The following is a 14,733-nucleotide window of genomic DNA, read 5'->3' as shown; positions in this document are numbered from 1 at the left end:
GGCATCAAGAGCCCTGCTCCTAAGCGTCACCTCTGTGACCCATGTCTGTGCGTGATGTGGAAATGATGCTCCTTAGCAATGCATGTTTTCCTTCTGTTCCTAAAAGGATTTGAGGTGGCTAACTTGAAGCAGTATTATTAAATATTAAATACATATATAATATATAAATACAAAAATATAATGTATACATAATATATACATAAATATATATATAATATATACATAATGCTACAAGCATTATGAAAAATACTTACTGGTTTCCTATTCATTTTGTATTTTACTGACAGTGTGATCTCTTATTTTATTACTCATATAGTGACATGTCAACAGAGCCTTTTGTATTTACACGACATTTCCACACTAAAATAAAGACTGACTCTAAAAGCACTGGGCACATGAGTTCACACTATTGAGAAACTAATGCTATAAATGTTTTCTATTTCTATGTTTCTCTGGCCCAGAGAGTGAATTTTTAACTAATATTTGAGCACCACTGAAAACTTTTGAGAAAACTTCCTGTGTTTCCTTTTCTCCTAATGATTTTTTCTCTGCTATTGCAAAAGTCAAACAGGTTGCACACAAGGAGAAAGGACACGCCCTCTTCCCCCCTAAACAAGACAAAATGTCACTTACCACTCATTTCCAGAAAGTATCTTGCATTCATTAGCATTCGACCTTGAGGTTTCAGCTCTAACTGATCGAGAGAAAAAAAGAAAAAGGAAATATCAGTGAGAATGAGAAACAAGCTCTACGTTTAATGACACAGTAAGTGGCGAGGGTGGTGGCAGCAGATTTCCAATGCAGAACCCAAGACTGCCTCCTCCTTACTTTTTACTCATACCGGTTACCATCAAAATAGTGCACCATCCGTGCATTCAACCTTTTTTTTATTAAAACACCTCAGCAACTCATTAATTTTACTTGGAGATCAAAATTTCCAAGAGGAAGAAACAAAATTCTAAAACAGTTTCTGTTTGATATTCTTGCCCCGGGCTGGCTCTCATCTGCACAGTTGTGAGGAGGGCAGGTTCAGATCTTCGTCACCACAGAACGATCACAGACACTGGGACCAGGTAACTGGGGGCAACAGTAGGTCTTCTTGAAGGCAGGATGGATCCTGCTTTGAGGGTGCCTACCCACGTGCCTCTAGGTTAACCAGGGTATGAAGTGGGAGCTGTGTTTTTCTTTGGTAAGGAAAAGTAAGGAAACTTTCCTTGGGAAAGTGCTAGATAATCTACCATGGGAAATTCTGATTAGATTCGTCTAAAAATGGACAAAAATACATATTTCAGTATCATTACATAGAAGAGACCAGAACAGAGTGGCACTGAAGGGAGGATTCAGGATATCATGTGATGTGACAAGGGGGGAAATGACAAATCCATTTCTCCAAATCCCTCCCTTCTGCAACCCTCTGTTTGTTTCCCAGAGTCCAGAGTCTCTCACGGTTTGTCTCCCTCTCTGATTTCTTCCCATTCTCTTTTCCCTCCCTTCCTCTATGGATATTTTTTTAGATAGAGAAATTATTTTAAGAAAGTGGATTTCAATAGCGCAAGGGGAAATCAAAGTCCAGAGCACCCTGTTGGCCCTTAGACACTATAAATGAAAGTAAACTAGGAAACATTCTTGGGAAAAAAAGCTATAAAATGTAAAAAGGTTGCTTAAGTAAAATGAGAATCTGAAGGCCACCAAGTGCTTATGGCTTTAATAACCGTAGAATACAATCAATCAATCAATCAATAAAAACTTCGAAAAGAATAAAATCAGGAGACACCTAAGCAAGAAATCAAACTCAACTTTAAGAGCTATAAATAGAAAACCAACCTGCTCATCAGTGAAGCCCAGGCAAATAATTTAAGAATTAGTTATCAGTTTGTTAATGGAGAAGGAAATCCAACAGCATGCTACTTTTCTGTTTGGTTTTTTGTTGTTGTTGTTGTTGTTGTTGTTTGTTCATTTTAAAGATTTTATTTTTAGGTGATCTCTACACCCAATGTGGGCTTGAACTCCCAACCCCGGCATCCAGAGTTACACGCTCCATGGACTGAGCCGGCCAGGCACCCCAAATAGCGTGCTACTTTTAAAAATTAGGGATTTGGTGACTCTTTTTTAAAAATGAAGCAGAAAGCAGAAGATAAATGGGGATGAGTGAAAACTGGGTAAGATTTGGTCTAATTAATCTCTTCTCTTAGCTGAGCTAGGTGTTGGCACCCCTTCAGGCCCTGAGCTGACTGGCGTCTCACGCTCCCTCGTGTGTAGACCCTTTCACATCAAGTCCACACCTGTGATGATATTCTGTTACTTAGCCTCTTCTACCTGCCTAAGCAGCACCCCCAAACTGAGATCTATTTCCAGGATTGTTTCTCCAACCAGACACAGAAGTGCTCCACAGATACTGCTGGCCTACATTTACTAAGCATATCCGAGCATGGGGACTTAAAAGAAAGAAAAAAAAATTTGGTATATGTTTATCTTCAAAGATTACTTTAGTGTCACCAGCAAAGATGTGGATGAATATATATTCTCCTAGAAAGTACTTTTTTTTTTTTTTTGAGGTCAAAAATAGAAAACTGACACAGAATTCTAGTTGCTAGGTTTCTGTCATTCCCATTTTGAAACCAGCAACTTCAATATCTTCGGAGTGGAGTTCTTAGAAATTTGAGTTATAGGAAACGAGAAGTGAAAAGGTAAGATTCTCTCCTTTTGCATAAATGATAGAGCATTTGAAAACATTTTCTGAGTTTCAGATCATTTAAGAACAGTTTTTACTAGTGTTTGTGGTTGCTTTGTTTTTTTCATTGTGTGCACCCCAGAAATCTTCATGAGAATGTTTTATGCTTTCATATTTCACTCTTTCCTTTAACATTTCTAAACATTCGCTACCCAAACAGTTATAACCTAAGTTTTTAAAAACTTAGTGCAGCAACATGGATTGTGTGTGATGTACTGTTTAGTACAAAGTGAGCTAAATGAATAGTTATGGCTAAAAAAAAATTGACAAGGATTGGCAAAGCATGGAGAGGGAAGACCGAACCTCACATGGATCTTTGCTGGTCTTTTCCCTTATCTATCACCTTATCTAAGACATCTTATCAAGAGATCACATAGATCGATATCTCAACAAATAGTCCACAGCTAGGTTCCCAAATTAAGGGGAACTTGCGATATTTCTGAGCTTATCTTACACTTATAGATCAATAACAACTCTTCGTAGCCTAAGAGACCTTCTTCGCCTTACACAGGAGTCTAGATATTTGAATGTGTCCGTATGTTTGACAGTCCTCAAGAACAGTCATTGTCATTATCAAGTCATCAGTGAGTAGGTAGGGAATCTCATCAGTAAGTGGTAGGGAATCTGTTTACCTAAGACGAGTGTGTCGTAATTTCAGGATGACACAGAAACTCTGCTCTGTCTTCAGCAAGCATGATGCTTACCACTTAGTGGTGTGAACACTTTAAAAGAAGCTCACAGCCTCGATATTTACCCATATCTCTGCTTTCCCATTGTTCTTCCTGCATCGCTCAGCCAGAGAGGAGAGCTCGACGGTGGTTTCAGATATCAGGTCCATGTTCTTGCCCTTCACAATGATCTGCATTACTCTTCCCTTGTTGATGTGGGCATCGAAAGTGCTGTCCCAGGGCGGGTACATAGTTGGCTTTTTCTGGATATACATTTGCCCATTCTCTAGGAACAGAAAGAATGTTCTCATGACTCCTTTAGCCAATTCTGGGAAATAATTCAACTTCACAGTGGCATCTGCTCCCTCTGTCCTCTAGGACCTCTAGGATATATAATTCCATTGGGAAGCCAAAAGTAACACGTTAAACAATTAGAGACAATATAGGACAGAATGGGAAAGTCCCAAGGTCTATATGAGTGATACACTGTATCAGTACATGAGTGATCACCTTGATACACAAGGTGATACACTGAAACTTAAAAGTCAATCTGATAATTGAAGCAGCAAATATATGATAATGTCTTGGACTGCCAATGTTCTTTTCCTATTCAACAGTCAGTTGCTTTACTTCGAGCAAATAGAAAGACATCGGGGCCAAGCCTGCTATGTTCGGGAGGTTAGAATGACCTAGGTCCTATCCTCTACATGTCATACACTTTTATGCCTTCTGGGACCTTCCTCTAATGATCCACAAAGGGTGGACACACAACTAATTAATGTCACTGTCATCTAGTTAAAAAGAGTTGATAGAAAACTACTGTGTGTTCATCTGACGGACTCTGTGGCATAATTTAAGGCTTACAGTGAGTGCTCCTTGAAAAGACCTTTAAAAATTTTCCATTTGACATAAATGCACTGTGAGGTAAAAACCTTTAAAGCATAATGAGCCATTATTTCTTTAATTCTCAAGGGACGATACATTTTACAGGAACCGTGCACCCTATGCAAAAACTAACAAGTAACTCAGAGAGGCGGTGGTCTCAGTCCATGGGATCAGGGAAGCAGGCTGTGGACCTACAGATGAGAAAAGGCAGGCAGGAGAGAAATCTGGAGGTGGCTGATGACAAGAACTGTGGTCAGGGTGATAAAGTGTAGGGAAAACCTCTCCAGAACCACCAAGAGATTGGGAAAGAGTCTGTTAGTGTGATTAAGTGATAGGGGCATATCTTTCATCCGCACTGGATTTTCTGTAGTGTTTATTCTTTAATCATTTCAGGAACAGCGAACTGCAGCTGTCTTGGAGTGTTGGTTTCTTTTGATAAGCACACTAAGGGGCAGATTTAGCAATTCAGAGATGTTGGGAAAGCAAAAAGGGAAAATCCGTTTAAGCAAGGCAACAAAGCAGTTCAGACTCCTGACGGCCCCTTCTCTCTGATGCACGATGGCAAAGCAGAACGCATGCCTAACATTTGCTAAATTGTCCTTTGGGATGTGTACGAGCACTTGAATAAACAGAAACTTCTAATTTTCCATAAACCTGGCTTTGAAAGGGATAAACTCTGACAAGGTCCCAAGTGGAAGAGGAAGGGGAAGGTTTTGATGGCTTGCCTGAGAAGATTTAACTGGAGATTGGACTTTTAAAAAAAAAAAATAGCAATGGCAATTCCAATGACCACAGTTAACATTCTACTGCCACAGATGGGAAGCCCCTTTTTCTCGTAACTCCTCAGCTGTAACCTTTCTCCAGGGCCCTGCAAGGGACAGGTGAGGCTCTTCTCACCTTCTCATTCATGAGGTTTGTAATCGCCTAAAAAGAGGACCAGAACTCGGGATCCTAATGACTTTCAGTGAGTTTTGCCATTTCCAGAGCCTCCCAGACTTCCAGACTGATGACACTCTGCCCCGTTGGTCCCCGTTCTGTTGACTCATCATGGAAAATGCAATGTAAGACTGCCAAGATGGATACACTTTTAAATATTGGGGCAGCCCCTGTGGAAAATAATATGGAGGCTTCTCAAAACTTAAAAATAGAACTACCATATGACCCGGTACTTCCACTGCTGGGTATTTACCCAAAGAGAACAAAAACATGAATTTGAAGAAAAACATGTGCCTCTATGTTTATTGCAACATTATCTACAATAGCCAAGATATGGAAACTACCTAAGTGTCCAACGAAACACAAATGTATAAGATGTATACCTAATGGGAGAACATATGGCCCTAAGAAGGATGAGATCGTGCCACCTGCCACAACAGAGATGGTCTAGAGAGTAAAATAAGGCAAATTAAAAAAAGACAAATACCCCATGATTTCTTACTCATATGTAGGATCTAAGAAAACCAAATTAATAAATACACAAAAAGCAGAATGAGACCTATAAATATGGAGAACAAAGGGATGGTTTCTAGAGGGGTGTGGTGGGGAATGGGAAAAATGGGTGAAGGGGGGTGGGGGGGGGTCCAGGCTTCCAGTTCTGGAGTGAATAAGTCATAGGGATCAAAGGTACAGCACAGGGAACAGAGCCAACAGTACTGTAGCAGCGCTGACTGGTGACGGATGGTAGGTCTACTCGTGGTGGGCATAGTGTAGCGTGTAAAGTACACCTGAAAAGAACAGAACACTGTGTGTCAACTATAATCAAATTAAGAAATCTAAAAAGAAAAAAAAAAACATAAATTCTATTGAAGTAATACTTGAACTTTGATGTGCAGAGTGGTTCCTTCTCAGAACAAAACCAAAACAGAATCAAAAACCCAAACCTCCGAACTCTGCAGGTTAACCTTTTGGAAAAACAAAGTCTTCCTTTCTGACAAGGTCCCTTGATCCACATGGCTGATCAGACCAAGTTCAAAGGCAAGGCCAAAAGAAGAAGAAGAAATTTAAAAAGGCTCTCGGGAGGCAAATGTCAGTGAGGCCCCCGTGCTTATAGAGAATGGGATCCAGGAGACCCATTAAGTCGAAAGCGGCTTTGAAAAACACAGACATTTTACACTTCAAAGGTTTCTGTGACATTTGAAAGGTTTTAGATTGGGAGCAAGTGCCGTTCTCACTTTTAACGAACAGGAGAGAAATCCAGGCAGAAGGGAAATCAGGACGATTCAGACCTTCTCTTCAGCTTTGATGCTCTTGCACTGGCTAGAGGGGTGGAGTCCATCATAAAGCACAAATCTTGCAAGGGAGGAAAAAGCCAGCATGGTAGGATCTGGAAACCCAAGATTTTGAGCTGGAAACACCTCATTGGAGGTTCTCAACTGCTGAATTGGGATCCTCCTCCATCCGTAACTGCCACTTCATAAGAGGCATTTTAAGGACTATCTTATACGAAATGACACACACCTCTCTGTCCCCAAGCCTTCGTTCTCCACTTTGCCCTGCTTTGGTTTGCTGCACGGCACTTACCATTATTTCAAATATTCCAGTTTGCCCCATGCCTCTCTTACTCTGCTAGAACAGAAGCTCTAAGGAAAAGGCGCTTTTACTCTCCCACTCTGTAAATACTTTCTGTATAAGGCAAATGGAATGGCTCCTATAGTTACTACGAACCTGCACGGATGTTAATCACATGTCTCTACAACGCGTCTACTAAAACAAGAAAGGTGTGTAGGGAAATAGAGAAAAGTGGTGAAACGGGGAAAGGGGTGGGATGTAAACTTCCGTGGAGAGGTTTCAGGCAGAATAGGATTATTTTAATTGAATGATCTAAACCTACAAAATGAATCTTGGGATCTGTCACACTTTCCCCCTTACCATGAACTGCCTGTAAATATTTACATTTGATAAAACATGACAATTCTTTCAGTCATCCAGGGTTTTGTAAAGATATAAGTACGTTTTCTGAAATCTGGATTCTAATGGCTAATTACATATTCTTTTTTTTAAGATTTTATTTATTTGACAGAGAGAGATCACAAGTTGGCAGGCAGAGAGAGAGAGGAGGAAGCAGGCTCCCCGCGGAGCAGAGAGCCCGATGTGGGGCTCGATCCCAGGACCCTGACTTGAGATCATGACCTGAGCCGAAGGCAGAGGCTTTAACCCATTGAGCCACCCAGGCGCCCCTACATATTCTTTTAACATTTATCTAAGCTTAGCCCAAAGAAGAAATAAGCTATCTTTAGGCTTAATTGTAAGATTATGAAGACTTACCCTATCTGTAATCATTGGAAACAACCAGGGTTAACATTATGGGTCCCCTGTTCCACTTGAGCTTACCAGTAGATTTGATCGGCCCCATTACCTCCTCAAATCATGTCCTCAACCCATTTCTCCTTTCCTTTGTTCCTTTTGCTTATGTAGAAAAATGGCGCAGGGAACTGGAACATGAGGTAGGAGACTTGGGTCTCCTCCCGAGTCTGTCCCTAGCTCCTATGCCCTTGAGGAAGTACTTGGCTTGGCTGGGCATCAGTTTCCTGAACTGTAAAATTAGACTGAACCAGATGACTCTAAGTTCCTGGAAGGACTTGCCTCATAGTTCACAGCAGGACGTTCCTCCTGCCCCACCTCGAACACCCACTCAAGCAGCTTACCTGATTCTACGTATTCTTTGACAAGCACAGCACAGTAAGGGTTAACAGCCTCTCCCTGACATGCCTGGCAGGACCCACAGTCGAAGTTGGACAAACCAATTCGAAGAAATGGTGACATGGTTGCTCCCTGCAAAATGACAAAAGACAAATGCCATACAATAAGTTATTTTGGTGTCCCATTCCCACGTACCCCGTGCTTTATCACCAGCAGCCCAGAAGCTCAAATGGTTCAACTATCCATCTGAACAAATGCTTTTACTTCCCCTTCGACAAAGGACATTCCTGGGCTCACCCCAAACCACAGACTGACTTGCTACGGAAAGAGGTTTTCCGGACGTCTGCCTTATTCGACCCCGTCAGTTAGAACTATAATTCCACTCTTAATGTAATGGGAGTTACATCTAATAGTTGCAAAGAGAGGCAAAAATTTTCTGACATTTTATTTCTTCTACTATTCAAGTAAGTGCCCAAGAAACAAACCACAATAACAAGAAAATGAGTTTAGAAAGGGTGAGTCTATTTTAGTCGCAACAGTTAAATGTGACACCACAAAATTCTTATACGGGCTATTTATGTACATGACGCACTTGGCTCTGGGCATTTAGCAACTGGACTCTGTTTACTTGAGACATTTCAGAAAGGTCTACCTTCTTCAGAGTCCTGTGTACGTGTATATATGTATGTACATATGCACACACATCTACCTATATATAGAATGAGTCTTTGAACTCTATAAACCGCTTAAAAAACCCTAAGTCATTGTCCACCATAAAGTCATGCTTTGGGGCGCCTGGGTGGTTTACTGGGTTAAGGCCTCTGTCTTCGGCTTGGGTCATGATCTCAGGGTCCTGGGATCGAGCCCCGCATCGGGCTCTCTGCTCAGCGGGGAGCCTGCTTCTCCCTCTCTCTCTGCCTGCCTCTCCGCCTACTTGTGATCTCTCTCTGTCAAATAAATAAATAAAATCTTAAAAAAAAAAGTCATGCTTTATCATCTAAGGATAAACAAAGTACCTCACCAAAGCCAACTTACCAATAATCACGCCTACCTGGAGATACAGGTGAACACCATCGTAACGCTGGCTAACAAGTTCTAGGGTTCCAGTCTGATGTTTCCTCGGCCATTCCCTCCTTGTCCTTGTTTGGCCACTTGCCTCAACCAACCACCACTCTCCCCCACCCCCAAGTCTCCACTTTTTTTTTTTTTAACCTACTTTTCCATGAGGTCCTATTAATCTGAAACCACCCTCTGGTACTCAGTGAAAAAGTTACTCCTTTGCTTCTCTCTTCTGGAACTGTTTACTCCTCCCTAATTTTCTCTCAGTCTCTTACGTAAGCCGAAGGTAAGAACAAGGTAGGAGCTGTCCTCCCGACCTTCGTGTAAAGAAAGGCAGCTCCTCAGAACAGTAAGAGCCCACGTGGGAGCACCGAAGGCCCAACTGGAAATCTGGGGCCCATCATCCCAAATCTGGCAGAGCCATTAAAGACCGCTCGTTCTCTGAAATGCCGGTGGTCTTTGGGTATTTTTTGAACCTACAGAGACCGTTTAGGGGCTCCTGATAACCACTCTTAACTTCATGAATTCTAAGGAAGTCTCAATTTCCCACAGCTTGGCAGGTTTAATTAAAGGAGGTGCTGGTAGAATCATCGTATTAATCAGGTGATCTTAGTCTCTGAAACACATTCTGTATAAGTCACACGTTGGAACAGCTGCTAGATGACTTCTAGATGTGTCTTTAGGGGCCTCCTTCATGCTCCGAGTTTAGGATTCTTGGACAGGAGCTGAGCTAATGATTAAGAGCTCTCTGGAGAAACCTGCCTTGAGAACCTCCTTTCCTGGGTCACGTAGGTCTTCTGGACAAATCTATAATTCTGCACTGATCAGGAAAGTTTGCCAAGAACTATCCTCATCTACGAGAGTGTTTACCATGTGTGGACGCTCTGAAGATTTCCTCAACATGAGTAAAGGTGAGTAATTAATTTGGATTTGAATCTGGAGGGATCAGGGACTCATGAAGCCTGAGTCACAAGCATGTTGACCTTTAGTGACAGCTGTGTCACTCTGCTATTTCCAGGCTGGGTTCAGAATTAGCAGCAGCAGCAGCAGCAGTAGTAGCTCAACATGCACCTGGGAAAGTCTGTCTGGGGAGCAGAGCGAAACCTCTGGGGTAACCAGGGTTTCTGGTACAGTGTGAGAGAGTCGTAGAGGAAGCCTCTGTCCCCCAGCACTCCTTGATTAGACATCAGCTGACTTCCTATCCCAATAGCAGTCCAGATTTGCTTGCCCTAGCCCCTCACGGACGAGCATGCTGCCAGCTTACCCAATGCATGCACCTGTTCAATAGCCAAGCCACCGCTTCTCTTTTGAAAGGTCTAGTCACTGTGACGGGATCTGACATTTTGACATCTAGAAGACAGAATTGGCATCTGTGTGCTGAACCCACCACGTGGTTCGCTCAGGGGTGTGTTTTTAAGACAAAAGGAAGAATTTTACTCCTGAGCTACTCAGATTTCCCCTCCTCTAACAGCAACGTGATCATTATGAAAAATAAAGAAAATACACAAAATTGGTAAAAAGTCTCCTCAGAGTTCCACCAGCCAAAGCAAATCACTATTACTATTTTGATTTTGTTCTACATGCTGAGCTCATAGTGTGTTTATGGGATCATATCTAGCTTTTTATTTTTAACATTTTACCATAAAAACTGTCCAAGTTGCTAGGTCGTCTTTGCAAGCATCCTTTTAATTCTCATGTGACATTCTAGTGACGGGCAGCGCCATGATCTGCTTTACCAGTGTCTTATAGTTACATACTTAGATGGCTTCCAGATCTCCCATGATAGAAATAAAGCTGTGATAAGCACCTTTAATATATTTTTTTAAAAATTTAGGAATAATGCATCAGACTAGATCACTGGTCAATATTACTAGATCAAGTGGTATTACTATTTGTAAGTCTTACACATTTAAAGAAAACAATAAAACCTAAAGGCAAAGACTTAGCACGGAAAATATCTACGGTAAGTACAACGGACAGTAACTTAAGCATCATTCTGACATAATAAGTGTACGTCAATCTGTAAAAGCAAACCAAACAAAAACGGCCTATGACCCAAGTAATTAAGTGGCAATGACACAAACTACATGAAATACTAAAAACAAAACAAAACAACCCAGCAAAACAAAACAAACCATAATTGTAACTAGGTATATGTGAAAATGTTCAGCCTTATGAGCAATTTAAGAAATCCAAAATAAAACAAGATATGGGACACCTGGGTGGCTCAGTTGGTTAAACGTCTAACTCTTGCTTTTGGCTCAGATCGCGATCTCAGGGTCATGGGGCTGAGCACCGCACGGGGCTCTGCGCTCAGTGGGAACTCTGCTTGAGACTGTCTCCTGCTCCCTCTACCCATCCCCTCCCTGCACTCTCTTTCTCTCTCATAAATAAATAAATCTTTTAAAAAAAACAAGATACTATCTAATTGCATTTATATAACATTCTTGAAAAGACAAAACTCCTTGGAGAAAACAATGGTTAGCAGTGGTTTGGACAGGGGAACAGGGGACAGGGTATTATATAGATATAGCATGAACAAGCTTTGGAGAGAAGATGAAGCCGTACTATAGCCTGATTGTGGTAGTGATCACAGAAATCTAGATTTAAATTCACAGAGTTATACAGCAAGAACAACCATCAATTTTGCCATATGATCACTTAAAGACCAAAATTTTAAGATATGCTATTGGCATTTCAAGGCAGGGACTATAAATCCAGAGGTTATATAGATAAAATGCACATTAGGTACAGATGGATGAATATACATTAGGAAACTAGAAATTCATATAATAAAATATTAAAATCTAAAGTAATCAAGAGTAGCTTCAATTTACCGAAGGGAAAATGTCAGAGCCTTAAGAAAAATAAATAGCTTTTACTCTGCTATTTAAGCTCTTCGGAAAATTTTTGCATTTTGGAGCAAACAGCAGAGAAAAAATAATATTAGAATTTGATAACGCGTTTTCTTTGGGGATCCATTAATACTCAACTCTTGATTTAAACTATAATAATAAAATAAGTTAAAATACTTATAAAATACAACACAATAGTATTGTTTACCCATGCAATTAGCAAATATTTTTGAAATGCTCTTACCTACACTGGCAAGGACAACACGAATCATACACTTTGATATAATGCTGTTGTGAGTGGCAGTTTCCACAATCCTGTGGGACACACACACACCTGTATGTACGGAATGTGTATGTATATATATGTATAGAGAGCGAGCCTAGAAGATCTGTAATAAGCATATAAAGGTGAAGTTAACATGGAACATTTTTATGGGCTGGTCTTTTGTGCTCAGAGCTTGAGGTTAAGGGAGAAGGGGGAGTTCCCTGGGTGCTCAGATAGACAGGGGAATTGCTGTGTATAATACTACATGTACTGGAATAACATCCATCAGAGATGCCTTCCCTAGTCTGTCTGTGGAATGCAGATTTCATACGCGTCCTCTCTGCTGGCCACTCGTGGTGGTCTCCCCCTTTACAACAGGCAACGTGTGTACAGGACAGGGTGGCCAGGCTGTTCCGGCCAGTGCAGCAGTCAGGTCGCTCTACAGACCTCTCTTCTGAACGACACAATCCCACATTCCACTCCCTCCCGGACAGCTCCTGAGGACCCTCAACCTGCCAGGTCCAGGCAGAACTCCGTCCAGCCTTTCAAATCTGCCCCTTCTATTTTACCAGCTCAGCGGCGGGTACCGCGGCTCTCCGCTCAGCGCGCAGAGGGGGCATCTCCCCTCCCGCTCCAGAGCCCATTTGCTTTGTTGCTCCCCGCTCCCCTCCCCTTACCTGGATTCCGCGTCTCGCAGCAGCTGACCTGTCCCTCTACCCGGTCTTGGCAAGTCTCACTCCTGGGCACATCTCCATGCTGCAGCCCACAGGATCTTACTTAGGACTATGCAGAGCTATTACGTTTCTCCAATGTGTCAAGCTGTTTGACAGCTCTGGGCTTGTAGTCATGCTGTTCCCCACCCCCCGAATGCCCTCCTATTTCACTCCATCCTCTCTCGGCCCCCCGCCCCCACTTGCTCATCTTTCAAGTTCCTGCTCAGTCCCTACCCTCTCTTTGAAGCCCTTCCTCCCTCTACCTCCATCACCCTCCCTCCAGCACATCACACTCAGCCCTCCAGGTCCCCCACAGCTTCCTGGGCCTGGCTGGGATAGCACTTGCCATGTCATCTGCCATGGCTTTCTCCTGCCCATTTCTGAGTGGGGCAGGTCCTATAACTCAAATTCTCTTTGTCTCCTATTCCCAGCCTCCAAATCTGGGGGACACAGAAGAGCCCCACCAGGATTTCTCCTGTGTAATTCCTAAGGTACCACTGACACTCAGAAGAGGGATATCACTCAAACCATAGAAGTCGCACTGGTTTCATCTGCAAAGTATCTAGCAAACCCCCCCCAGAGGGGCGCCTGGGTGGCTCAGTGGGTTAAAGCCTCTGCCTTCAGCCCAGGTTGTGATCCCAGGGTCCTGGGATCGAGCCCCACATTGGGCTCTCTGCTCCATGAGGAGCCTGCTTCCTCCTCTCTCTCTCTGCCTTGTCTCTCTGCCTACTTGTGATCTCTATCAAATAAATAAATAAAATCTTTAAAAAAAAAAAAAAACAAAACCTCCAGAGTGAGTGCAAGTGGGTGCCTCACTTATGAGACCCAAACTGTGATAAAGGGTTTTCTCTATTAACATATTGCTTTGGACATTTCAGTCGGCTCCGTGGAATTGTGGAGGAGATCCAGTGCTGGTCCCACATAGTCAGATTTCCCTATAATATTTTATTAGATCTATTGGTTCATATTTGTCTTCCCAAATAGGTCTGTGAGCTCTGAGCGCAGGGATCAAGCCTCAATCATCCATGCATCTCCACGGCTGGTCCCTCTGTCTGGTATGTAATAGATGCTCAATGCATTTTTGCTAAGGAACTTAATTTTCAAAAGGAAGGCTTTTGAAATAATCTCTTAATCTTTATGCATTTCTTTTACCTGCAAGGGTATAGTCTGGTCCAACTAGGCAGCAGGCAGTAGTAGAGGAAGTCACTACAAGGGAGACGTCCCAGGCATTGTTACAAAGAACCAATGCCATTACGAGCTCAAATGCAGGAATTTATTTAGCCTCCCTAAGCCTGTCCTTTCGTTTGGAAAGTGGTAATAGTGCCATTACTTGTCTCAAAGGGCTATGCGGACAGAATGGGCAAATACACAGAGGTGCTTAGAACGGGACTGGCACAGGGTAAACTCAAAAATGTTAGTTATTATTATTACTGCAACTCTGATATATTTTCCAATGGACTTTACTGACTTTATTAGTTTGTACCAGAAAAGGGCAGGAAGAGAGTAGAAACAGTCTTTTAGGAGCCTATCTGGGCTGAATTATGTGGCCTCCCTCTGTGCTCTGCCACTGAGCTCCCATAAAACCCCACATGTATCTCTCCAAGAGCACTTACTACCGTGTCATAGAGTCATCTCGATGCCGGCACTTATCATGATGGACTGTCTGTCTGCCCATCCAATCTTCTGTGCTTTTGCTATCTCAGCTGCGAAATATCATCATAATACACACTTTAAATTTGCAGAGAATCTTTACTCTTATGACTCAATGTTTTCACCTTTAAGTGTGATCTCATTTGTCTTTAGCAAGTGGCTCTGACACGGGGAGATGGCCAAGTATAATGGCTCAGAAGCATGCTTAAGGTCATACACCCTTAAGTGCTGAGCTGAGAATTCTGGTCTTGACTCCCTGGGTGCTGAC

General features: G+C 42.3%; 1 protein-coding gene across 2 annotated transcripts in view; it reads right to left on the bottom strand.

The window, feature by feature from the left end:
* Nucleotides 1-14,733, bottom strand: part of PRKCQ (protein kinase C theta) — a 177,252-nt gene that overhangs the window by 118,178 nt on the left and 44,341 nt on the right. The window contains exons 1-4 of one of the 2 annotated variants that reach the window (XM_080812405.1): nucleotides 12,780-12,957; nucleotides 7,929-8,055; nucleotides 3,486-3,685; nucleotides 634-694 (exon numbers count right to left, since the gene is read on the bottom strand). In XM_080812405.1, coding sequence (XP_080668531.1) covers nucleotides 634-694; nucleotides 3,486-3,685; nucleotides 7,929-8,046 — 379 coding nt within the window. In that variant the 5' untranslated portion in view covers nucleotides 8,047-8,055; nucleotides 12,780-12,957. Of the gene's footprint in view, nucleotides 1-633; nucleotides 695-3,485; nucleotides 3,686-7,928; nucleotides 8,056-12,779; nucleotides 12,958-14,733 lie in introns of those variants that run through there. The other variant, XM_080812404.1, reaches the window with a different exon arrangement.

Source organism: Martes martes, assembly GCF_963455335.1.
Source record: "Martes martes genome assembly, chromosome: 8".
NCBI classification, from domain to species: Eukaryota; Metazoa; Chordata; class Mammalia; order Carnivora; family Mustelidae; genus Martes; species Martes martes.
Note: the sequence above shows the minus strand (reverse complement) of the source record. Positions and strands in the feature narration are given on the sequence as shown.